The 26,739-nt window shown below is 44.1% G+C and overlaps 1 protein-coding gene across 2 annotated transcripts in view; it reads left to right on the top strand.

Moving 5' to 3' along the window:
* The window catches only part of EIF4B (eukaryotic translation initiation factor 4B), a 1,945,171-nt gene that overhangs the window by 788,641 nt on the left and 1,129,791 nt on the right, over positions 1–26,739 (top strand). For both annotated transcript variants that reach the window (XM_044083849.1, XM_044083848.1), the window contains exon 7: positions 12,050–12,193. In XM_044083849.1, the coding sequence (XP_043939784.1) occupies positions 12,050–12,193 (144 nt within the window). The remainder of the gene's footprint in view (positions 1–12,049; positions 12,194–26,739) is intronic.

A 26,739-nucleotide genomic window follows, 5' to 3' on the forward strand; every position in this document is an offset into this window, starting at 1 on the left:
GGTCTTCCCTTTATCCTCCACCCTACTGGCCAGACCATCACCACCAGCGCCTTAGACATTGCTTGGGGCACTCACCTAGGAGGCAGGTGCATCCAAGGTCTTTGGGATGCCCAGCACCTTCACTTACACATCAATCAAAAAGAACCAATAGCAGTACTAAAGGCTCTGAAATCCTTCAAACCCCATCTGAGGCCAGGAGTCCTCCTTATAAAAACACAGACAGGGGGAGGTTCATTCTTACCCTCTGTGCAGACTAGCCATGAACCTCTGTCTGACAGCCGCTTCCATGGATCTACTCCTAATTGCCCAATACCTACCCGGGTTCAACAGCACCCTGGCAGACCACCTAAGCAGAAACTTGCTGGACCCCCACAAATGACAGCTCCACATGGAAATCTTTCTGCAAATCACTCAGGAGTGGGGGACTCAGGAGGTAGATCTCTTTGCTTTGCACCTCAGCCACCAGCTGCAAAAGTTCTTTAACAGGGAGTTCCACCTCCTAGTGTGGTAGGTGGATGCCTTGACCTTCCCCTGGAACTCCTTCTTTGTGTGCGCATTCCCTCCTCTGCCTCTTATTCCCAAGGTACTGATCAAAATAAGGGAGATCATCACCAAAGGCCATCCTCATTGCTCCATATTGGCCAAGACAGTATTGGTATCCTTTACTGCACAGCCTGACCTTACAGCCCCCCTAGCAGCTTCCCCTAATCTCAGACCTCTTCACCCAGGTGAGGGGGGAGATACTGCACCCAGACTTGCAGACTCTCATTCTTTTACCATGGCTTGTACATTTAAAAGCTAACAAGGAGTCCCTGTTAAGCAAACAGGTCCTAGACGACATCACAGAGGCCAGACGGCCTAGCACTAGAAAGCCTTACACAAGGAAATGGAAAAGATTCTGCTCCTGGAGTCAGTCCAGAGGGGCCAGTACTTCACATCCTTCCATCCCTCTTACCTTGGATTACCTAGCTGAGTTGCTCAAAAGTGGTCTCTCTTTCTCCTCTATTAAAATCCATGCCCCAGCCATTTCAGTCCATTACGATTCAGACCTACCTGTCTTCTTTCATCCTTTAATTAAACAATTTCTGAGGGGCGTCTAATATCAGACCTCCCGGAAGGCCTCCCACACCAGCATGGGACCTGAATTATGTTTTAGAAAAACTAACCTTGCCTCCTTTCGAACCTGTTGCTTCAACAGAATTGAAATACCTCTCCCGGAAGACTGTCTTCCTACTAGCTATCACCTCAGCCAGAAGGGTTTCAGAGCTTCAGGCACTCATGGCTGTTGAGCCCTTCATCATTTTCCATGCAGACAGGGTCTCTCTGAGGACTAACACCTTGTTTATCCCCAAGGTGGTGTCTGATGTGACCCTCAACCAGGCCATACACCTACCCACCTTCTTTCCCAACCCTCAAAACAGGGAGGAAAGAATTCTGCACTCGCTAGACGTGCGCAGACAACTCTGATACTGTCTGGACCATACTAACCCCTTCAGAAAAACAGACCAGCTGCTTGTCAGCTTTGCCCCAGGGGCAGAGGGGAAGCCCATTTTGAAGCAAACCATTTCCAAATGGATATCGCACTGTATCTATTTCTGCTACAGATTTCATGGGAACCCCCCCCCATTCCACTAGGACAGCCTCCACTTTCACAGCCTTCCTCAGAGAAGTCCCCACTAGGGACATCTTGGAAGCTGCCTTCTGGACCTCTGTCCATACCTTTACAAAGCATTACCACCTACCTCTTTTTTTCTAAGTCTGCAGCAGGGTTTTCCTCTGCAGTTCTGCAGGGCTTGCTGACCCATGCTAAGGGCTCTAAATTATACTTCCACCCCTCTGTTTCAGCTTTGGGAATTCTCCCACAGGTGATGACTGCAACAGTGAAATACGAAGAACATAGTACAGTCGTGTACACTTACAATAAATGTAGATGTTTGAGTGTATTCACTGTTGCAGTCCTGGTTTCCCTCCCTCCATCCCTTATATATCCTCTTCCCCTAGGTGGACATAAGCTTCCCACGGTAGCTTTTAGCCACCAGGAACACTTTACCTTATTTCCTTGCGATTCTGATGAGTTAGGGCAAGAAAAACTGATGTAATGACGTCGGCTGCCTTGTTTTATAGCACTGACGACCTGACGTCAGACTACAGGCAATTGCAGCAGACGCAGAAAAACAATGACACTGGTATTCTAGCCGGCCGAGGGCTACCACAGCAGGGATAACCCACAGGTGTGATGACTGCAACAGTGAATACACTCTAACATCTACATTTATGGTAAGTGTACACAACTGTACTTTTTATTATCGTGATAGATGTTTTTTTTTGGTGAGGTTCCCAAGTTCTCTGTAGTCTTGTAATTGTGAGGGTGATTTAGTTTTTTTCTAGTGAATCAGGGGGCATAGTTGGATTTTACCCTGATTTTCCTTAAAGGCTCCAGGGAGTTCAGGATATCAAAGATGTGGTTAAATTTAAGTACAGCTTCATTAGTGGGCAGAGGGTGCAGGAAATACCAACTGATAGAGGAAAGATAATTATTCAGATTATCTGAGTTTAAGTTGGTGAGTGTTTTTACAGTCTTTGTAGAGTTGAGGTCCCTGTAGTTGGGGGGAGTATCGAAAGATGCGAGTTGGCAGGTGGTCACTTATAGTGCCAGTGGGGATACAGTGATTATGGTACATGTGAGGTTTGTTAGTGAGGATCCAATCCAGAGTGGGCTTGGGTATGTTTTTATGTAGGTAAGTGAGGATGGAGATTGATGCTGTGTTTGGGGGAGTGAATATTTAGGTCATTCCAATCTATGTTAACAGCTCCAAGGATTAAAGTTTCATAGGCAATATTTTGTGATAACCAAAAAAGTATTTGTTTAAGGATTGGGATATTTTTACCCAGTGGGATGTAGATGGATGCAGTAGCAATTTTTTGTGGGTATTTAAGTGACAGTTTAGAATGACAAGCTCAGCAGGTTGAAAGTTTGAGATGGAGTTATTGTGTGTGGAGAGATTAAGCTGTTCGAAATGGAATATAGCGACACCTCCATTTGTTTTGGAATTCTATCTTGTTGGTACATATTAAATCCTGGAGGTTAGATTTCAGTATCTGAAATGTAGGGTTAAGCCATATTTCAGATAGGGTTAGGATTTAGGGTTTGTTAGATGCTATCCAAGAGTGAAAGTCGGTCATTTTGTTGACCAAGTTTTGTGTGTTTAATGAGAGGATGGTTAGTTGTTTTCAGGGAGGGGAGGGAATGTTTGGCGATTGCAGAGGGGATGGGAGTGCATTATTAGCAGAGGAGGTGACAGTGGTAGGGGAGGGTGGACCGTGGTTTGGACGAATGTCACCTGAGAGGAGTAAAGAAATGTAGAAGAGGATTGATTGAGGGGTGTGGAGGTCATAAGTAAAAAGCTTGTTTCAGTTTTGGAGAAGTAGAAGTAGTGGAAAGGATGTAGAGTTTGAGAAGGTAGATGTATGAGAACTGGAATAGTGAGGATGAGAGAGTATAGAAATGATTATTGTTATTTATAGTAGGTAGGTAAGTGCTGAAGGAGGTTGGTTGAATATGGTTTAAGTTACAATAATAGCTAGTGAGGAAGGAGAGTAAGAACAGTGGAGCTACAAGGTACAGCAGGGACATGATTAGTGAATGGCTATCTAGTATCAGAAGAGAATAAGTGCTGTGGAAAATGTGGGAACCGTGCAAAATGGGAAAGGAAGTATGAAGTTTGTAGGTGAGGGGGAGTAGTAATGTAAAAGTGTTAAAGTGGGGGTAGCAAGGTGATAGGTTGGAGTGTGAGGAAGTGGTTATGTAATGAGGCTTGGGTACAAGTCTAGATGTTGCAGGGGGTGGGTGGAAATGGGAGTAGGGTAGGGGAGTGAAGTGAGCCCGAGAATAGCAAGGGTGAACTGAGCGGACTGACCTAGACCAGGAAATGCATACAAGCAGTAAGTTTATAAAAACAGAGTAGTGGGAACAGGAGGATAGGTTAAGTAAAGTATGAGTGAGTCCTACAGTCAAAAGGAGCATTGTAAAATTTGGTGGGAGTTCAGTGTCAGCAGAGAAGTTATATTCTAGCCTGTGCAGTAGTACATTAATGGCAGTAGCTTTTTCTGGTTTCTAATCGTTTCTCTACTTAAGCAATCACCAGGGATGCTTCATATCTTGAGAGGGCAGTCAAAATCCTTCTCTCTCCCCAGATGCATTGAAAGAGATTTATTGTAGCAAGTGGATATGCTGCTCCTTATGTACGACTACCAGAAGGTTAAATCCTTACACTGCTCTGGTTCCCAATGGTTTGGAGTATTTTTCACAAAAAATTGATTCTGGTCTTTGCTTATCTTCCATTTGAAACAGCTGCATTGTCCCTCTCTCTTACTTCAAATACTTTTCTAAGGGGCACATTCAGTCTACAGTCCCCTACCAAGTTGCCACTTCCTCCTTGGAATTTGTACTTCGTCCTTTAAACATATGCTTCCCCCACTTTTCACAACTACTGCCACTGTGGACTTGAGCACAATTAAAAATGCATATTGTGGACTTATCACTGTAGTCAGTGATGTCTGAGTCCCAGGCTATGCTTATCATCCCTGTATTCATGATTTTCCATGAAGACTATCCCCTCCTTTGTATAAAAAGTAACCACAGAAACTGAGTTTTAGTCTTCCAGTATTTTTATCCAGTTGCATCAGCCATGGGACATGACATATCATTATGTGGTTGCTGATGGACAAATTTGATTCTCTTCAGACAAGTAAAACCCATCAGAAAAGACCCACAACTTTTCATTTCATTTCATTTTCTTTGAAGAAGTTAGATACCAATGTTTCAAAAGTTACCCTTTCCATTTGGCTTTTACAGTGCTCAGTAGAGAAGTGGCCACTTTCCAAGCCTTCAAAAGTACCTTATTGGAATTGAATGACATATGTGGAGGTTGCTGCATGGTATTTCTTAACACTTTTGCAAGACACTGTATGTTTATTTCCAAATTTAGGTCTTGTGATTCCACCATTATTTGGGTTATTCTTTCTTGGGAATCACCCAAGAGGTCTAACTTAGGGTTGTTTGCTAATGGTGATGAAGGTAAAACTTCCAAAATATGATGCATATTTACTGTAATACTAGATATGTGTTGGACGTTGCATGTACATCACCATCCTTGCTTGCCGTCTATCAACATGGTTGTGACAGTGCTTTATTTTATTTATTTTTTTTTGGGAGGTTGCATTTGTCAAATATAAAGATCATGCCTGTTGTCCTTCAGGCATGTTGCGTTATGAGTAAAGAAACAGGGGCTGAGTTAACCTGGGAAAGTTTTATGCAACCCTCTGTTGAAATGGCAGATAGAACCATAAAATTCTTAACGTTATCACTGCATTGTTTTTCTTGCACCTTAAGATGACTTCTGACATTTTTACAATATGTTTTAGATTAGATGTTCATCGTGTTTCACTGTTGCAGTCATTACAATTGGGTCATCCTGCTGGCAGGCTACCCGCAGTCGGCCTGAATTCCAAAGACTAGGTCCGGCGTCGGTTGCTGCCGCCTCCTCCCTGACGTCAGTGCACCAGGGGTATAAAAGATGCAGCCGATGCCATTTTCTTTAGTCTTTCTTGCCGCGCGGTGCCCAAAGCAAAAGCAGTTCGCAAGTGCCGGTCGGCCGACTCCTGAGATTTTCAAGTTCGAATTTCAGATCCGAAGTCTTCATTAAACGCTAAGTACCCCATTGGGGAAACTTTTTTCTTGCTCTAGACCGATGTCAGAAAAAGTTAATCATTGTATTTCTTGTGGGAAGCAAATACCTCATAAGGATTTTCATTCTTACTGTATTCCTTGCCTAGGCCCTGACCACGACGTTGCTAGTTGTCGGTTTTGTGCTAGATTTAACCAACGCACTGTTAAGAGTCTGTTCGATTTTGCATTCATTACTTTGGCAGATGATTTCATTATATAATGCCGTCGGAACAGCCGACTACCGGAGTTTACAAAAAACGCAAAGAAAAGGACAGGCATCCGAGGTCCAAAACCGACGACGAGGCTTCTTCTAGGCCAGTCACCGGTTCTCAATGAGGCTCTTTCGCAGCCCCTGACGACCGCTACTTTAAAGCCACAGGCCGATACCGATTCCCATGTGGAGTCAACCAGGCCTACAGAAACTCAAGATATTGGACCTTCGGAAACCATTCCCTCAGATTGGTCTGGAGCCGCTGAGCAGGCATCGGCTTCTGAGGGCATTTTCAGGCCTACACAATTATATGTAAAACGACTTCAGCTTCAAAGGCAAAAACTAAAGCAACTTTAAAGACAAAGAAACAAGTACAACATCCCCATGGATAGGGTTCCATGCCTAAAAAACAGATGCTCAAAATGGCCGAAGACCTGATTACTTTGATCAGGGGTTCTCATCCCCCTCCTGACAAGAGGCCTAGGCAAGCGATAGAATATGAATCTTCAGATCAGGTTTCCATTTCATCTGATTCCTCTTCTGATCAGCAATACTCTTCCTCCTTATGAGGATTCTGATGCTGAAGAATCTATCCCCTCAGTTTCTCCTCCTGAGGATTATTCTTTTGGGGAAACACTGCATACCATGAGGGAGCATTTCCACTGGGAGAGCCAAGGTTATTCAGAATCTGGGAAAAGACTCGAGACTTTCTTTAACTGCCTCAGCACAGGCCCCTTGCTATTCCACCTGTGCTAGACATTGTAGATGATGTATTTTCAGAGTCCAGTCTGACTCCTTACCTCCAGCTCCTGTTAAGCCAGACAGATACTACAGGGTTCCAGACTCCCACAAATTTCTTTTTAAAAACCCTGCTGACCCAGAAACTATATCTCAGGGTCCCAGGGGGGGTCAAGGCTTCCACTGCAAAAAACCCTACCCCCTCTGACAGAGATTCCAGGGCACTGGACAGATGGGGAAAAAAGATCAACACTTCTGCTACCTTGGCTATAAGGGCTTTAAATTGTCAGTTTCATATGCTTAAATATCAGCAATACATAATGTCACTGCTTAAACAGAACATGTCGACAAATTCTGAATGTGCAGAAAATAAAGAAATGCAGAATTTATTGCATGCAGCTGAACAAGTTGGAAAGCATACTTTACAATGTGGTTTTGATTCTTTGGAGGCCTCCTGCAGAGAGCCGCTGTTACGGGTTCTGTCATTAGGAGGCATGCTTGGTTAAAGGAACAGAATCTGCCTGATCATGTTGGGGCAAAATTACTAGATGCCTCATTACAGCATGATACCTTGTTTGGTGTTAAAGCAGAAGAGGTGTTGAAGAAAGTGGAAGACAAAACCAAATCTATGCAGACAGTCAAGGATTTCTTACGGGTACAGCCTCCAAGATTTAGCAGACACTGGCCTACAAAGAATTGGTCCTTTCCAGTGTCATACAGGCCACAAAGAGGCAGATACTGATGCCCTAGAGGCAGATCTCAGCCCCAAGGCTCATACAGGTCTAAACAATGGGGTGTGTCTACCTCCAAAAGCAGAGAAGACAAGTCACAGCCATACAGAAAGCAGTCCCAATGACTTTCTCCTGCCAGCGCCAAGCACTTATCTACTGGCAGCTCCTTTAGGGGGAAAACTAGCACTATTTCCTCAAAACTGGCACCTAATCACCCAGGACAAATGGGTCTTGAACATAGTGTCACAAGATTACAGGTTCCACTTTCACACCATGCCAAGGGCAAACGGTATGCCAGACCTGCCAAAAAAATCAATGGGCAGAGGCACAAAAGCAAGTTACATCCCTCATGGACATGAGGGCCATTCAGCAAGTACCACAGCAAGAGCAGGGACAAGGATTTTACTCAAGACTTTTCTTGGTGCCCAGAAAGGACAAAGCCTGGAGGCCAGTACTGGCCCTATCTATTCTAAACACATACCTGGATATTCCAAAATTCAAAATGTTGACTTTGCAGCAGCTTCTCTCCATGCTGGGCAAGAAGGCTTGGCTTGTAACTTTAGACCTAAAAGAGGCATACCTGCATGTCCCAATCAGGCAGTCATGCAGAAGATACCTCAGATTCATAGCTGGCTCAATGCACTACCAATTTTCTGCACTGCCCTTTGGCTTATCTACTGCGCCCAGGGTCTTCACAAAATGCCTGGCACCAGTAATTGCATTTTGCAGACAAAGAGGAATACAGATATATCCTTACTTGGACGACTGCCTTATTCAAGCAGAGAACAACAACTTACTACTACAGCATCTGGCGTTTGTAAAAAGATTATTAACATGCCTAGGGTACACAGTAAACGAAAAGAAATCAAAACTTGTACCCTCTCAAGAGATATTATTCCTGGGTGCAAGCTTAAATACAACTGCCCAGATGGCTTATCTCACACTAGACAAACAAAGGCATCTGACTGCTTATTTCAAAAGGTTGGCGACAAACACCCAGTTAACTGCAAGAAAAATTCTCCAGGCTTTGGGCTTCATGGCATCCTGCACTCTGCTAATTCCATATGCAAAACTGCATATGAGGAAACTACAGTGGTATCCAAAAAGTGTTTGGACTCAACATTGCCACAGCCTGGAAACAATAATTGCACTCATTCCCTGCCTACAACAGGAGTTTCGAAGGTGGGCAAAGACCTGTCACCACAAGGGGCAGCCATTCATCATACCCCCAGCCAGGCAAACATTGACAACAGATGCATCAGATTATGCCTGGGGGGCCCACATGGCAGGAAGATGTATTCAGGGCTCATGGTCCACAGTCCAAATGCGTCTACATATCAATCAAAAGAGATGCTAGCTGTTCAGAATGCCCTGACAGCCTTCAAGGATCTACTTCATCCAGGACAACTACTGATAAAGACGGACAATACTACAGTCATGTGGTACATAAGCAGGGAGGCACACATTCTTACCCCCTTTGCAGACTAGCCATGACTTTGTGGGACACAGCATTGACTTACCAAGTACATCTGCAAGCACAATTCCTGCCAAGAAAGATAAATGGCAGACGAACTTAGCAGAAACCTCATGGATCCCCAAGAGTGGAAATTGGATCCACAAGTCTTCAACATAACAAGGAATTGGGGATGCCCGGACATAGATCTATTTGCCTCCCCTCACAACTGCCAACTACAGAGATTCTGCACAAGGACTTATCACAAGCAAGCATGGAAAGTGGATGCTCTATCTTTCAGCTGGAAAAACTTAACAGTATACGCCTTTCCCCCACTGCCTTTCCTCCCCAAGGTACTCCTAAAGGTCAGACAAGAGAAGCCAAAAATGATACTGATTGCCCCAGACTGGCCCCACCAGCACTGGTACCCAATCCTAAGGAACTTGATTCAATGCCCAGCATAGACATTACCTCAAATTCCTCACTTACTGACCCAACAAAACAATCAGATCCTGCACAGCCAACTCAGGACCTTAAATCTGGCAGCATGGCGGGTAATGTAGTTTTTCAAAACACACCTCTCTCTAAAGCAGTTATGGATGTTATCTTGGAGGCCAGGAGGCCCAGTACCAGAAAATCTTATGCAGAAAAATGGAAGAGATTCTGTGTTTGGAACCAGACACAAGGAATTGACATGATTGTACCAAATATCCCTCAGATTTTGCAATACTTAACTGAGATGCTGGACAAAGGCCTATCCTTTTCATCAATTAAGATTCATGCCTCTGCCATTTCAGCTCATTACAATACAGAGCCACCTCTTTTTTTCTCATCCTTTATTAAGGCATTACCTCAGAGGAGCCAAAAACGTATGACCTCCAAGATCATCAGCAATACCTGCATGGGACCTCAATTATGTCTTGGAAAAACTCACTCTGTCTCCTTTTGAGCCAGCCGCTACAGCTGATATAAAATTTTTGTCATGGAAAACAGCTCTGCTCCTAGCAATAACCTCTGCAAGACGAGTCTCCGAGCTACAGGTACTCATGGCTGTGGAGCCTTTTATCATTTTCCATCCAGATAGGGTTTCTCTAAGGACAGACCCCACTTTTATGCCTAAGGTAGTGTCCAGTGTGGCCCTCAACCAGACTATTCATTTGCCTACCTTTTATCCAAACCCACAGAATAAGGGTGAGAAACTTCTGCATTATTTGGACATACACAGACAGCTGCGCTTCTACTTGGACAGAACCAAAGCTTTCAGAAAGACTGAGCAATTACTGGTAGCATATGCTGCAGAATCACAAGGAATGGCTATCTCAAAGCAGACTCTTTCAAAGTGGATAGGTCGCTGCATTCGTCTATGCTATTCTCAACATGGCAAATCAGTGCCTAAGGGTATTAGGCTATATTCAACCAGTGCAGCAGCCACTTCAGCAGCCTTCCTCAGAGGAGTGCCAACCAAAGACATTTAGAGGCTGCAACCTGGAGTTCAGTGCATACTTTTACAAAGCACTACCACTTACCACTCTACTCCAAATCCAGGGCAGGCTTTGCCACTGCAGTACTGCAGGGCCTCATAGCCGCTCCTAATTCTATTTAGTTCCAGCCTCCCAACCTTAGCTTTGGGATTCAACCCAATTGTAATGACTGCAACAGTGAAACACGATGAACATAGTACAGTTGTGTGCCTACCATAAATGTAGATGTTAGAGTGTATTCACTGTTGTAGTCCAGGTTACCCACCCACCATCCCCTTTATCTTTGCTGAACGTTATCTGTACTTCTGTAGTTCTATACAACCTATGTGGTGTATTTTCTTGTAGATGAAATAAACTTGTTACTTAGTGCATGTATGCTTTATTGACATATTTTTAGCCTACCCTTTTGGGGGCACCTGACATCTGGGGCAAGCAAAACTGAAGAAAATGGCGTTGGCTGCATCTTTTATACCCCTGGCGCACTGACGTCAGGGAAGAGGCGACCGCAACCGACACCGGACCTAGACTTTGGAATTCAGGCCGACTGCCGGTAGCCTGCCAGCAGGATAACCCAATTGTAATGACTGCAACAGTGAATACACTCGAACATCTACATTTATGGTAGGTACACAACTGTACTTTTTATAGTTGCTTATTTTTTTGTTATTGCAGAAATGTATTTATTAGGTTGACCAGTAGAGGGTAGCATAGGATTTTGTTTTCAAATGCGCGTGTGTATATGTATGTACATATGCATATATATATATATATATATATATATATATATATATATATATATATATATATATATATATATATATATATATATATATATATATTTTATTATATATAATAGACACATAAACACACATTTATTCAGTCATTTATTTAGATTTTATTTAGTTTTATGAAGTTAGACTTTGACATATAATGTTTGTTTTATGTATTTGATCTCCGTTTGTAGTGAGAATGTGGTCGATATGTTTTTATTGTTGACTAGGTATTATGGACCTTGGCATAAATTTTAGGCATTCTTTAATTATCATCTTTTATTGATTCATTGTAATAAGTCATGGTTTGTTTGATTTTTAAATGTAATTAAGGGGATGGATATGAAGAGCGTCATTGTCTGAGGAAGTCCTCATTTGCGGGATGGAAAAGTGTTTCAATAAAGAGTTATATGAAAGTATTTATTGGAGAATTTCTTTAGTGGTGGTTTAATGGTTTCTGCACCTTCCAAGTGTCTTTTATTTGCTTTTGGAGTTGGTGTTTTCAGTGCTGTTGGCATTGCTTTCCTTGTACTTTTCGAGTGGTCTGGGAAGGTTTTAGGTAACAGGCTGACTAAGCTGTTTTGGTCTTGTGCATAGTGGTGACTGAGGTATAAGTCTAATGTTGAGTAAGTATGGAGCGTTTATTTAAAAAGCATATAGTTGTGCTAATTTTGGGGTAGTGGTGTTGCTGAAGGTTGCTAAAAGGAGATTAGGGAACAGTTGCGGAGTGTGTTTGAAATTTCCCTATAGTTTTTGTCAACTTGTTCCAGGTGGTATGTTAATTTATAGTTATAAAGCTTTAGCAGGTTACTCTGAATTTGCTTTAAAAGACGTCTGTCACTACGTGGCTGTCTCTTCAATAGGAAGTACTTACCTTGAATGATTACTGTAGAAATCAGCACCTTAACTTTGACTTTATATTTTTTTCGCTTTACAGGGTATAGAGATAAATATGAAGCAGACCGGGGGCAGTGGCGTGATTTTGATCGGTACGATGGAGGGAGGGAGAGACGGGATCGTTACGATGACAGGGATCGCAAAGATCGTTATGATGATAGGGACCGCAGAGACTTTGACAGAGGTAAGATTGAAATGCACATAGTTAGGTGTAGTATACTCTTTGGAAGTGACCTTTTTCTTGATTTGTTGATGGCTGCAACTTCATAGATTCTGAATTTTGTTGTGAAAATTGTTCTGTAGTTGAATATTGCATCACAGAAGTGGCCACCACCATTGTTTTCAAAATTAAAGGTATATCAACAAAGTTCATATGAAAGTAAATAGTGTAGCGCTCATGTGCAGATTAAATATATGAAGTATTTTGAACTGCCTTTTTGATTGTTTTCCTCTAGTGGGCAGTGCCATAAGTATTGCTATCAGGTATAGAACGTTCTTGCGTTTTCCCTTGTGGACATTTTGATGCCTCGGAGAAGTCCTTTGACTTGGTACTTGAGTAAAGCTACCCCTGAACATTCCTGACATTTTTTGCTGTTTAGAAGACCAGGGAATTGGTCTTGTTTGACAGTGCTTTAATTTTATTATGGCTTTGCATGTGTTTAGTTGACAAGTTCTCTCAGCAGTAAAACTATCAGCAACTGTGTGTCAAAACAAATTGTTCCAGAAACATTCACTTCCAATGCAGATGTTCTTCGTGTTTCACTGTTGCAGTCATTACATTTGGGTTATCTGCTTGCAGGTAGCCTTCAGTCGGCCTGATTAACAAAGTCCTTGGGTCCAGCGTCGGTTGCTGTTTCTTCTTCCATGACGTCAGGTCGTCAGGGGTATAAAACATGCAGCCGACGCCATTGCATCAGTCTTTCTTGCCATGCAGTGCCCGAAGCAGTTCGCAAGTGCCGGTCGGCCGACTCCTGACATTTTCGTTTTTGAGTTTCAGAACCGAAGTCTTCAACTAAAGCTAAGTACCCCATTGGGGAAACTTTTTCTTGCTCCTTACCGATGTCAGTAAAAGTTAATAATTGCATTACTTGTGGAAAGCAAATACCTCATAAAGATTTTAATTCGTATTGTATTCTTGCCTAGGCCCTGACCATGACTTACCTTGCTGTCGGTTTTGTGCTTTATTTAATCAGCGCACTATCCGTCGGTATATTTTCACCTCTAAATCATTCAGTTCTCGGTTTAATTATCCAGAAATGTCATCGGTTAGCCATCCGACTACCGGGATTTCGAAAAAGCAAAGATAAAGACAGAGACAGGCCGACCAGGTCCAGAACTGGCGACGACACTTTTCCTAAGCCAGTCGCCAGTTCGCCGGTACTCAGTGAGGCATTTTCGCAGCCCCTGATACCCGCTACTTCTGATTCGCAGACCTCTACTGAGACCCATTCGGAGAGTGGTATGCTGCGAGATGCTTTAGCTATGGAATCCGCGGATGTCTCTACCTTGGATGGGTCCAGAGCCGCTGTGCAAGCACCAGCTTCTGAGGGTGTATTCAGGCCTATGGACTTGCATATTAAACCGATACCTCCTTCTTTACTTCGGCCTAAATCTCGATCCATGCCTAAAAAACCAACGCCCAGGCCACATGCTTGGGCCTCTATGCCTAAAAAACAAATGATAAGAATGGCTGAAGATCTAATCACTCTAATCAGGGGTGGCCAACCCCCCCCCCCCCTCCCCACACTTCTAAGAGGCCTAGGACTGAAGTTGATTATGAATCTTCTGATCAGGATTCTGTTTTTTTTCTGATTCTTCTGATGATCTGGATTTGGCCTTATCTACTTATGAAGATTCTGATGCAGAGGACCCTATTCCCTCTGCTTCCCCTCCTGGGGATTTTTCTTTTGGGGAAACCTTACATGCTGTAAGGGAGCATTTTCACTGGGAAAGCCATGATTTTTCTGATTCAAAAAAGAGGCTTAGAGATTTCCTTCTCCTTCCTCAGCATAGACCTTTATCTATTCCTCCTGTACTAAACATTGTTGATGCTTTTTTGGAATCTAGTTTGGCCCCTGATTCCCTGCCTCCTGCTCCCAGAAAACCTGACGGATACTACAGGGTCCCTGAGTCCCACAAGTTCCTTTTCAGAAATCCTATTGGAGATCCGGAGACTATTTCACAGGGGCCCAAGGGCATTTAAGGTTTCTACTGCTAAAAATCCTACCCCTTCTGATAGAGACTCCAGGCCGCTGGATAGATGGGGTAAGAAGGTTTACAACTCTGCAACCTTGGCCATTAGGGCTTTAAACTGCCAGTTTCATATGTTAAAGTATCAGCAACATGTTATTGGACTGCTTAAACAGAAAATGATGTTGATTCTTGACTGTGTGGAAACTGAAGAATTACAAGATTTAATGTATTCTGCTGAACAAGTTGGAAAATGTACTTTGCAATGTGGTTTTGATTCATTAGAGGCCTCTTGCAGGGCTGCTTTTACTGGATCTGTGCTCAGAAGGCATACTTGGCTTAAGGAGCAATCTTTGCCTGATCATGTTAAAGATAAATTGTTGGATGCTCCTTTAAATCAGGACCGCCTGTTTGGCAACAAGGCTGAGGAAGTTCTTAAAAAGATGGAAGATAAAGCTAAATCTATGCAAACTGTTAAAGATTTTTTACAAGTTTAGCCTCATAGATTTAGTAGGCACTGGCCCTCTAAGAATTGGTCCTTTCCAGCCCCTTCTCAATCCAAACCCAGACACAGCAAAAACCCCAGGTTTCAGTCCCAGGGGACACACAGAACTAAGCAGTTGGGGGCCTCCACTTCCAAATCTGGGAATAATAAGACTTCCCCCCTATGGTAAACTGTTTCAATGACTTTCTTTTAAAATTTCCAAGCACTTATCAACTGACTGCCCCTTTGGGGGGAAAGATTGCTCTTCATGCAAAGAATTGGGAACTCATTTCCCAGGACAAATGGGTTTTAAATATAGTGTCCAAGGGATGTTCATCGTGTTTCACTGTTGCAGTCATGACTGTAGGGGTTCTCCCCTGCCGGCAGGCAGCCCTCGGTCGGCCAGAATCCCAAAGTCTGGGTCCGGCGTCGGCTGTTCAGCCATGCTCCCTGACGTCAAAGCGCCAGGAGTACAAAGCTGACAGCCGACGCCATCTTCTCCAGTCTTTCTTGCCGTGCAGTGATAGCAGTTCGCAAGTGCCGGTCAGCTGACTCCTGACGAATTTTTCTTATATACTTCGGTCCGAAGACTTTCTTCTCCACTCAAAGCTAAGTACCCCATTGGGGAAACTTTTTTCTTGCTCCACTCCGATGTCAGAAAAAGTTAATAATTGTATTTCATGTGGGAAGCAAATACCTCATAAGGATTTTCATTCTTACTGTATTCCTTGTTTGGGCCCTGACCACGACGTAGCTAGTTGTCAGTTTTGTGCTAGATTCAATCAACGTACAATTAAGCGAAGGTACGATTTTGCTTTTCATTACTTCGGTAGGCGCTTTAACTACAAAATGTCGTCTGACACGGTCCCGGCTACCGGAGCTCACAAACGTTGCAAGGATAAAGACAGGCCTCCGAGGTCCAAATCTGATGATAGCGCACAAGCGGAGCCAGCTTCAGGTTCGGCCGTCGTCAGTGAGGCGCTTTTGCAGCCCCTGTCGTCGGCCATTTCAGAACCGGCGGCCGAAACGGACTCTCATGAGGAGCCAACCAGGCCTTTAAATATTTCTGTTGCAGGACCTTTGGACAATGCTCCTTCGGATGGGTCCGGAGCCGCTGTGCAGGTACCGGCTTCCGAAGGGGTTTTCAGGCCTACTCAGCTACTAATAAAGGCAAAGCCAAAGACAAAGGCAAAGACTCCTTCAAAATCAAAGACTTCAACGCAGGCCTCTTCTGAACTGGCTCCCAAGTCACAGAAACAGTTACTCAAGATGGCGGAGGATTTACTTACTATGATTAGGGGTTCTCATCCCCCTCCAGACAAAAGGCCAAGGCAGGATGTTTCTTATGATTCCTCTGAACAGGCTTCTGTTTCCTCAGTTTCTTCTTCTGATCAGGAATATTCTTTCCCTCCTTATGAGGATTCTGATGCTGAAGAATCCATTCCTTCAGCTTCTCCCCCTGAGGATTTCTCTTTTGGGGAAACTTTGCATGAAATGAGGGAACATTTCCACTGGGAAGGACAGGAGTATTCGGAATCCAAGAAAAGACTGAGGGAATTTCTTCTTCCCCAACATAGACCCCTGGCTATTCCTCCTGTTTTGGATATTGTGGATGATGCCTTTTCGGAGGCTAACTCTTTTCCTCCTGCTCCTGTTAAGCCTGATAGATATTACAGGGTTCCTGATTCCCATCAGTTTTTATACAAGAACCCTTCTGCTGACCCTGAAACCATTTCACAGGGTCCTAAGGGAGTTAAGGCCGCTTCTGCCAAAAATCCCATTCCTACTGAAAAGGATTCTCGATCCTTAGAAAGATGGGGCAAAAAGGTGTACACTTCTGCTACTTTGTCCATTAGGGCTTTAAACTGTCAGTTTCATATGTTTAAATACCAGCAATTTCTCTTGTCTGTCTTAAAACAAAAGCTTACTTCCATTTCTGCCTGTGCAGATGATAAGGAATTACATGACTTGTTGCATGCCACTGAACAGGTTGGGAAGCATGGTTTACACTGTGGATTTGATGCCTTGGAGGCTTCTTGTAGGGCTGCGGCCTCTGGCACTGTCATTAGAAGGCATGCATGGCTAAAGGAACAAAATTTACCTGAACAAGTAAAGGCTAAATTATTGGATGCTCCTGTTCAGCATAATGTTTTGTTTGGATCAAAAGCTGAAGAGGTGATTAAAAAGATGGAGGATAAGGCGAAATCCATGCAAACAGTTAAAGATTTCTTACAAGTACAGCCACCTAGATTTAGCAGGAATTGGCCTTCAAAAAATTGGTCCTTTCCCACTTCAGACAGGCCTCAGAGGGGTAGATATAGACGTTCCAGAGGGAGGCCTCAAACACAAGCTGCTTATAGACCAAGACATTGGACTGCTTCCACACCTAGGGGAGGAGAGGACAGGTCACAATCTCAAAGGAAACAAACTCAATGACTCCCTCTGTTGGGCTACAGGAACTTCTTGCCTGGAAGCCCCTCTCGGAGGAAAACTCTCTTTTTTATCAAAATTGGACTCAAATAACCCAAGACAAATGGGTTTTGGATGTGGTTTTAAGAGGTTACAAATTCCATTTTCATACCTTGCCAAGGCCAAGCGGATGGCCAGACCTTCCAAAACATCAATGGACGGAGGCCTTAAACCAGGTGGAAGCTCTTTTGGCTATGAATGCCATAGAACTGGTTCCTCTTTCAGAGATGGGAAAAGGTTTTTATTCAAGGCTCTTTCTAGTCCCAAGGAAGCAAAACTCATGGAGGCCCATTCTGGATCTGTCGGTCTTGAACACCTTTCTAGAGATTCCAAAATTCAAGATGCTTACTCTACAGCAGCTTCTTCCAATGCTGTCCAAAGATGCATGGATGGTAACTTTGGATTTAAAGGAGGCATATTTACACATTCCCATCAGGCAGGATCGCAGAAAATACCTCAGGTTCAAGGCCGGATTGAGGCACTTTCAATCCTCTGCGCTGCCCTTTGGATTGTCTACTGCGCCCAGGGTCTTCACCAAATGCCTGGCTCCAGTAGTAGCTTACTGCAGACTCAAGGGAATTCAAATTTATCCTTATCTGGACGATTGTCTAATTCAGGCAGACAGCAAGGATGTCTTACTCCGGCATCTAGAATTTGTACAGAACCTCCTCAATTTCCTGGGATTCTCTGTGAACATAAAAAAGTCAAATTTGACACCATCACAACAGATAACTTTTCTGGGTGCACTTCTAAATACCACAACCCAGATGGCATTTCTGACCTCCGAAAAACAATTACAGCTGGCTTCAACTTTCAGAACCTTGGCAACTCTAACTCAACTATCTGCAAGGAAATTCCTGCAGGCTTTGGGTTACATGGCCTCCTGCATCCTTCTCATACCATATGCAAGACTACACATGAGGAAAATACAGTGGTACCTAAAAAGTGTATGGTCTCAGCATTGCCACAGTTTAGACATACTGATCTCTGTCCTTTCTTGCCTTCAAAAGGAATTTCTTTGGTGGTCCAGGGCATGTGCTCTAAACAAAGGGAAGCCCTTCCGTCTGCCTCCTGCCTCTCAGATTCTAACCACGGACGCCTCGGATTATGCTTGGGGAGCCCATTTACAGGGCAATTGTTTGCAGGGCCTTTGGACAAAGGATCAGAAACACCTGCATATCAATTTAAAGGAAATGTTAGCCATTCAGAAAGCTCTATTGGCCTTCAGGAATCTTTTATAACCAGGACAACTGCTTATACGGACAGACAACACCACAGTTATGTGGTACATAAACAAGCAAGGGGGATCTCATTCCTACCCCCTTTGCAGACTTGCCATGGATCTATGGAACACAGCTCTAGCTTGCAATCTGGATCTTCAAGCTCAGTTCCTACCAGGGAAACAAAACTTCCTGGCAGACAGTCTGAGCAGACACCTTTCGGATCCACACGAGTGGATGCTGGACACCAAAATATTCAGGATGATAACAGCAGTCTGGGGATGTCCTCACATAGACCTCTTTGCATCCCATCTCAATCATCAACTACAGAATTTTTGCACCAGGACTTTCCACAGAGAAGCTTGGAAAGTGGACGCCCTGTCATTCAGTTGGAGGAACCTCTCGGGATATGCCTTTCCACCTCTTCCTCTTCTTCCACGGGTTTTATTGAAGATAAAACAGGACAAGCCCAAGATGATAATCTTGCTGGCTCCAAATTGGCCTCGGCAGTTTTGGTATCCAACTCCTATGCCTGGAGCCCCCTTGGATTTTACCTCAGTCTCCGAACCTTCTGTCCCAACATCAGGGTCAAGTTCTACACTCTCATGTCAGAACTCTCAGCCTGGCGGCCTGGTTAATCCAGGGCCTTTGATTTTTTCTTCTTTACTGCCCAAGCAGGTTATGGATGTCATTTTAGAAGCCAGACGTCCTAGCACTAGAAAATCTTATGCAGGAAAATGGAAAAGATTTTGTTCCTGGATGCAGGCTCAGGATTCTGATCCTCTTCTTCCTAACATTACTTTAATTTTACTTTACTTGACAGATCTCTTACATAAGGGTCTCTCTTTCTCTTCCATTAAGATACATGCCTCTGCTATTTCTGCTCATTATAATACAGACCCTCCCATCTTTTCCCACCAGCTCATGAGACAGTTTCTCAGAGGAGCTAAGAACTTGAGACCTCCTAGATCTCCTCCTATTCCTGCTTGGGATCTCAACTATGTTTTGGAAAAACTAACCTTGCCTCCTTTTGAGCCGGCTGCCTCTTCTGACATCAAGTTTTTATCTTGGAAAACAGCTATCCTGTTGGCCCTAACCTCTGCCAGGAGAGTTTGAGTTACAAGCTCTTATGGCTGTGGAACCTTATATTATTTTTCATCAAGACAGGGTATCTTTGAGGACTAATCCTACCTTCATGCCTAAGGTGGTTTCCAAAATGGCTTTAAATCAAACTATACACTTGCCAACCTTTTTCCCCACTCCTCAAAATAAAGGGGAAAGGATCTTACATTCTTTGGATGTACACAGACAACTACGTTTTTACCTGAACAGAACCCAAGGACATCAGAAAATCAGAACAATTGTTTGTTTCTTATGCTTCAAGTTCCCAAGGTAAAGCCATTTCAAAACAGACCATTTCTAAATGGATTGCTCATGGAATCAGATTTTGTTATTCTCACCATGGAAAGCAAATCCCAGGGAGTATACGGACTCATTCCACCAGAGCTGCTGCCACTTCTGCGGCCTTCCTCAGGGGAGTTCCTACCAAGGACATTTTGGAAGCTGCAACTTGGAGTTCAGTGCAAACATTTTCTAATCACTACAATATCCCTCTCTACTCTAAGTCTAGGATTGGCTTTGCCTCTGCAGTCTTGCAGGGCCTTTTAGCAGCCCCTTCCTCTTTATGACCACCTCCCTTTCTTTCAGCTTTGGGATTCTACCCTACAGTCATGACTGCAACAGTGAAACACGATGAACATAGTACAGTTGTGTACATCTACCATAAATGTAGATGTTCGAGTGTTTTTACTGTTGCAGTCTGGGTTTCCCTCCCTCCCATCCCCTCTTATTTTTACTTTTGTGTATTTCCTTTTTTTCACCATTCTTCTGAGGTGTATTTGCAAAGGTTATGGGACCTTTTTCATTTTGGGACTCCTGACATCTGGGGCAAGAAAAACTGGAGAAGATGGCGTCGGCTGTCAGCTTTGTACTCCTGGCGCTCTGACGTCAGGGAGCATGGTTGAACAGCCGACGCTGGACCCAGACTTTGGGATTCTGGCCGACCGAGGGTTGCCTGCCAGCAGGGGAGAACCCTACAGTCATGACTGCAACAGTGAAGACACTCGAACATCTACATTTATGGTAGGTGTACACAAGTGTACTATACAGATTTCACTTCCACACGTTGCCAACACCAAACGAGTGGCCAGACCTACCCCCAAATCAGTGGGCTATTCATCTGGTGCCAGAAGAGGAAAAGGGACAAGGTTTCTACTCGAGACTTTTCCTGGTACCCAGAAATGGCGTTCTATCATGGACCCTGTCTACTCTAAACACCTTTTTGGAGATTCCAAAATTCAAGATGCTGACTTCACCAATTACTTTCTATGCTAGGCAAAGATGCCTGGTTGGCAACACTAGATTTAAAAGAAGCATACCTGCACATCCCAATCAGGGAATCTTGCAGAAGATACCTACACTTCAAAGCAGGTTATACGCACCATCAGTTCTCTGCACTGCCCTTTGGCTTATCTACTGCGCCCAGGGTATTCACAAAGTGCCTAGCTCCAGTTATTGCATTTTGCAGGCAAAGAAATATTCAAATATACCTATACCTGGACGATTGTCTAATTCAGGCAGAAAGCCAGGACATACTTTTGAATCATCTGGCCTTTGTAAAAAGGGTTCTAACTTGTCTGGGGTACACCATAAACAAAAAGAAATCACACCTGGTACCCTATCAACAAATTATATTCCTGGGAGCAAGCTTGAATACAACTTCCCAGATGGCTTACCTCACGCCAGAGAAACAAATTCATTTGACAACCTACTTCAGACAAGTGGCTACAAAAACCGTGTTATCTGCAAGACAAATACTGCAAGCCTTGGGGTTCATGGCCTCCTGCATTCTTCTAATTCCATATGCAAGACTGCATATGAGGAAACTATACAGTGGTATCTAAAAAGCCTATGGTGTCAACCTTCTCAAGACCTAAAAACAATGATTCCTATCATACCTTGCCTTATGCCTAGAGTTCCTTTGGTGGGCAGAGGCCTGCCACCAAAGCAAGGGACTACCTTTCACACCACTCCCTGCTGCCCAAACTCTAACAGACACATCAGACTATGAATGGGGGGCTCACCTGGCTGGGAAGTGCATTCAGGACAAATGGAACCAAAGTTAAATGCACCTGCATATCAATCAAAAAGAAATGTTAGCTGTACAGAATGCTCTGACAGCCTTCAAGGACCACATTCTTCCAGGACAACTAATGGTAAAGACGGACAAACGCCACTGTTATGTGGTACATAAACAAGCGGGGAGGGGGTACACATTCTTACCCCTCTCTGCAGACTAGCCATGGCATTGTTGAACACAGCAATGAAGTACCAAGTGCACCTACAAGCTCAATTCCTGCCAGGAAAATTAAATACACTGGCAGACGGACTAAGAAGAAACCTCATGGACCCACATGAGTGGAAACTGGAACCAAGGATTTTCAACATGTTGACAAGCAAATGGGGGAGCCCAGATATAGACTTGTTTGCCTCTCTCCAGAACTACCAATTGGACAAATTTTGCACAAGGACTCCCCACAAACCAGCCTGGAAAGTGGATGCTCTGTCCTTCAGCTGGAAAAACCTATCAGTCTATGCCTTCCCCCCTCTGCCTCTGCTCTCCAACGTACTACTAAAAGTCAAACAGGAAAAACCAAGGATAATTTTGATTGCTCCAGACTGGCCGCTCCAAGACTGGTGCCCCCTCCTGCACAGCGTGTCACGGTTATCTCCATGGTACCTGCCTCAGACTCCTTCTCTGCTGTCTCAGCAGGAGAACCAGATTCTGCACACTCAGCTTCTAACTCTGAACCTTGCAGCCTGGTTAATTACTTAATCTTGCCTTTACCATCCCTCAGCAAACCTATGATGGATATCATTTTAGAGGCAAGGAGGCCTAGTACTAGAAAATCTTATGCTGAAAAATGGAAAAGATTCTGTGCCTGGAACCAATCTCAAGGGATGAGCACAGCAGCTCCCAATTTACCTCAAATTTTACAATACTTAACTGAGATGCTTCACAAAGGCTTGTCTTTTTCCTCCATTAAAATCCACGCCTCAGCCATTTCAGCTCATTATAACACAGAATCTCCCCTCTTCTCTCATCCACTGCTCAAGCAGTTCCTCAGAAGGGCCAAAAATTTGAGACCACCCAGGAGAGCTCCAACCCCAGCCTGGGACCTTAACTTTGTCTTGGAGAAACTCACTCTACCTCCTTTCGAGCCAACTGCTACTGCAGACTTAAAATTTCTTTCTTGGAAAACAGCTTTCCTTTTAGCAATCACTTCAGCTAGAAGGGTATCTCAATTACAGACCCTTATGGCAGTGGAGCCTTTCATCATCTTTCATGCGGACAGAGTGTCCCTCAGAACCAGTCCATCCTTCATGCCCAAGGTGGTATCCAGTGTGGCTCTTAATCAGCGCATTCATTTGCCAACCTTCTTTCCCAATCTACAGAATAAAGGGGAATGGATACTGCATTCCGTAGATGTACACAGACATCTTAGATTCTACTTGGACAGGACTAAACCTCAAAGGAAATCTGAACAGCTGCTGGTGGCATTTGCTGCAGGGGCAAAGGGGAAGGCTATTTCAAAGCAAACCATTTCTAAATGGATAAGCCATTGCATTCATTTCTGCTATAAGCACCATGGAAAACCTATACCCCAGGGGATCAGACCTCACTCTACCAGGGCTGCATCTACCCCTACAGCCTTTCTCAAAGGTGTCCCTACCAGGGACATCCTAGAAGCTGCTACCTGGAGTTTTGTACAAACTTTCACCAAGCATTATCATTTGCCAATTTTCTCTAAATCCAGAGCTGGCTTTGTCACTGCAGTCTTGCAGGGCCTTATAGCTGGCCCTAATGCTATCTAAATTCCTCCTCCCAACCATAGCTTTGGGAATCTACCCAAATGTAATGACTGCAACATTGAAACACAAAGAACATAGTACAGTTGTGTACATTTACCATAAATGTAGATGTTCGAGTGTATTTACTGTTGCAGTCCTGGTTACCCTCCCTCCAGCCCCCTAACTTCTTTTGGCTTTACCTCTACTTTCCTTTACCATGCTTAAAAGCCTTTTTGGTGTATTTGCTTTCTTGTTGGAGTTGCATCTTTGTACTTTTATATTTAATTGCTTCTCATTAGGGGGGGCACCTGACATCTGGGGCAAGAAATACTGATGTAATGGCGTCGGCTGCATGTTTTATACCCTGACGACCTGACGTCACGGAAGAAGGGACAGCAACTGACGCAATATCCAAGACTTCGTTAATCAGGCCGACTGAGGGCTACCTGCAAGCAGATAACCCAAATGTAATGACTGCAACAGTGAATATACTCGAACATCTACATTTATAGCAAGTGTACACAACTGTACTTTTAAGTGAGTGTCATTGCAGAGTACCCCAACATACCCTGACCATGTTTATTACTGTCTTGTCATTAAAAGATTTGTTTGCAGTCCTGAAAACTCAAAACTGTGAAGAACATGGAAATCTCGCATCATTTTCTGGGGTGTGTTTTTCTCCAAGGAATAACGACAAGAAATGTTAACGAAATATACCATTTAATGAGTTTGCTGAAGGGCTTTCACTTAAAACACTTAAATGCAAACCCATTATAAGCCTCTCTTCTAAATTCTTCTCCTACACACGGAATAGACTTCTGTCTCTCTGAAGTATTTATGGCCAGTTTTCACAAGTATTTGATTCCCATGAGTAGGACCTGAGTTCTTGGTATGTGAGTGGTTTATTTGGCCGCCGTCACACTAAGGGAGTATTGTGGTAGGGTTTGATCTCCGGAAGAGCACCGCATTGGAATATTTTTGATCTTCTCCAAAGGTACAATTATAAAATGGATAAAACCTTTAATAAACTGCTCAGGTGTATGTTTTGTACCCTCCAAGTTGTGGACATTGTACCTCCAACTTCACCTTTAGAATATTGAGAAAAATTGTGAATCCCTCGCAGCTGTTTGATGTAAAAAGTCAAACTCCCTGGTGCCCCCTGTCAAGGTACAGCCAATGCAACAAAACCAGCAATTTGCAAGAAACCTAAACTGTTGTGCAGCTTTCAGAAGAGTTATGTTGGCTGACCATTACACAGAACAAGTTGAAAGGAAATGCAATGGCTACAGGATATACAGTCTTCTTACACCCCCATCCCTAGTTTTCATCCTTGCGCAGCATCCCACCCTGTCAGAAAGCTACAGCAAGAAGAGCTATTAAACCATCAAGCAGAAGGCCATTTAAGAGGTCCCACCTGGCTAGAAAGAATGCTACAAATGCTGCAAGTTCCCTTAAACCAGACAGATACAAGTATGTTGTTATGGTGGCCCATATGGAAATGAATTATCTGAAGTTTTGTACCCAGTGAGACATAAAAGGAACCCTAATGGAACATAGCATGCATATGTTAGAGGCAAGAAAGACAGTGCTCTTGAGTAATGCCTTGCTAGGAATGATGCCTAGATATCAAGGCAAGATAAATGGCTTTAACAGTTGCCAAATAGTTTGTGTTATTCTAAGTGGATCCAGTGTGTGTTGATCTTAGGTGAGATGGCAGATGAGACTTGCTGTTTTGCCAGGGATGATTTGCACTTCATATTACCAGGGCCTGCAATTAATGGCTGAAGTCTTTGCCTGAAAAGGCACTATGGAGGTACCAGAGACCCTTTGCTGCACATAACATAAACTGAAATTTGGAAGCAACATGGTAGCACTGCATAACATTGGGTTTAAATAGAAGGATGTTAGAACTTGAAGCCCTCCTGCAATTCAAACATTTCTGTATTTGTATAGTCACTTAGACATGGATATAGTGCAGTGACAACACTCCGTTTACAAGGGTCTAGTGCTTGTATTGCCTTTATGCCCTTGAATTAATGTGGGGAAATACCTGTATTTGTCAGTAACACCACCTTGCATCAGATTGTCCGTGACTCTAACTCGTATCTCCTGGAGATCCAAGTCACCCTTAACAAATCCATCTGTTCATTGCTAACTGCAGATATCCATCAGTGTCCCCCAAATGTCATGGAAATTACTTTAATATCATTGTGAGTTGAAATATTACACCAAATACCTTCTTGCTGGGCGTCTTCAATTGCCCATGCATTGATTGACAAACTTACACCTGTAAAACTAAATATGCTCAGTGTTTCCTAGACTTCAATACCAATGCACTGTAGCAAAATATAACATTATCCACTAGAGGCTGCAGTAAATTTGACCTGGTCCTTGGCAGTCTAGCCTCCAACTGTTCACCACTGCACATCTCATTTAATCCCTGGATCTGAAGTAGGGACTTCATTTGTCAGCAACCTGTGGGTCTTGGATCTGATATCGGATCCGAGCCGGCAATTATATTTATACAGCTATGGATCCGAGCTCCTAGCTCCTCCCCTCACCCATAATCCCCTGCCAACCCCAATTGACCTCAGATCTAGTTTGCCACTTTTAGAGAGACAGCTGGATTGCAGAGCTCCTGGCAACTTTAGATAAGTTGTTAAGAAACTTGTTTAAAAAACAGAAAATCTTTCCTGTTTAACTTGTGTGTGTGTTTAGGATCCCTTTAGGTTTAATTTTTACCTCTTTTAATTTAATTTTTTTAGTGTTCCTCCCCTCGCTGGTCGTAGTATGCGTGTGTGTTTGTGTTTTGGGGCCTGGTGTGCGTGTGTAGTCCTTTCCTTAGAAAATGTCAGAGGCCCCAAAGCCCATTTTTTCTAAGTGCACCGAGTGTGGCCATAAGCTTTCACCGGCGGATGGCCACACTCGGTGCGGTCGGTGCCTCGGCGTTGAACACCTGTCCTCAGGATGCACGATTTGTGCAGGGTTCAACCCCAGGGCACTGAAAGAGCGGAGGTCGAAGCTGGTCCTGGCGGGACTTTTGCCCCCGGAGTCGGCTTCTGCCTCCGCTACTCCCGTGGCACCTCCCCAGCCTGTGGTGGTAGCCACTCCTGCCCCCCTTCCTCCAGCCGGGATTCAAACTCCCACCAAAGCGCCGGAGGATAGGGGAGGCCAGGAGGGAGAAACGGAGGGAGAAGCACCACAAGCGGCGGGCTGAGGCCTCCGCTTCGGCAGACCCAGCTAAGTGGGCTTCTCCCTCCACGGCTTCCAGGTCTCCTCCTGCTAGGCTCCGATCACCTTGCTTCTCCCCGGGACCAGAGGAGGAGGAGACCCGATCTCCGTCGAGGTCATCAAGGCAGCACTCCAGGCCTGCCTCGGTGGCCTCGTCGAGATCCACCTACAGCAGACGCAGACTTGGACCAGATGATAAGGTTCATCCAGGCCCAGCTGCAGATG

The sequence above is a fragment of the Protopterus annectens genome, chromosome 9.part0, assembly GCF_019279795.1.
Source record: "Protopterus annectens isolate FY-2018-M chromosome 9.part0, PAN1.0, whole genome shotgun sequence".
NCBI lineage: Eukaryota > Metazoa > Chordata > Ceratodontiformes > Protopteridae > Protopterus > Protopterus annectens.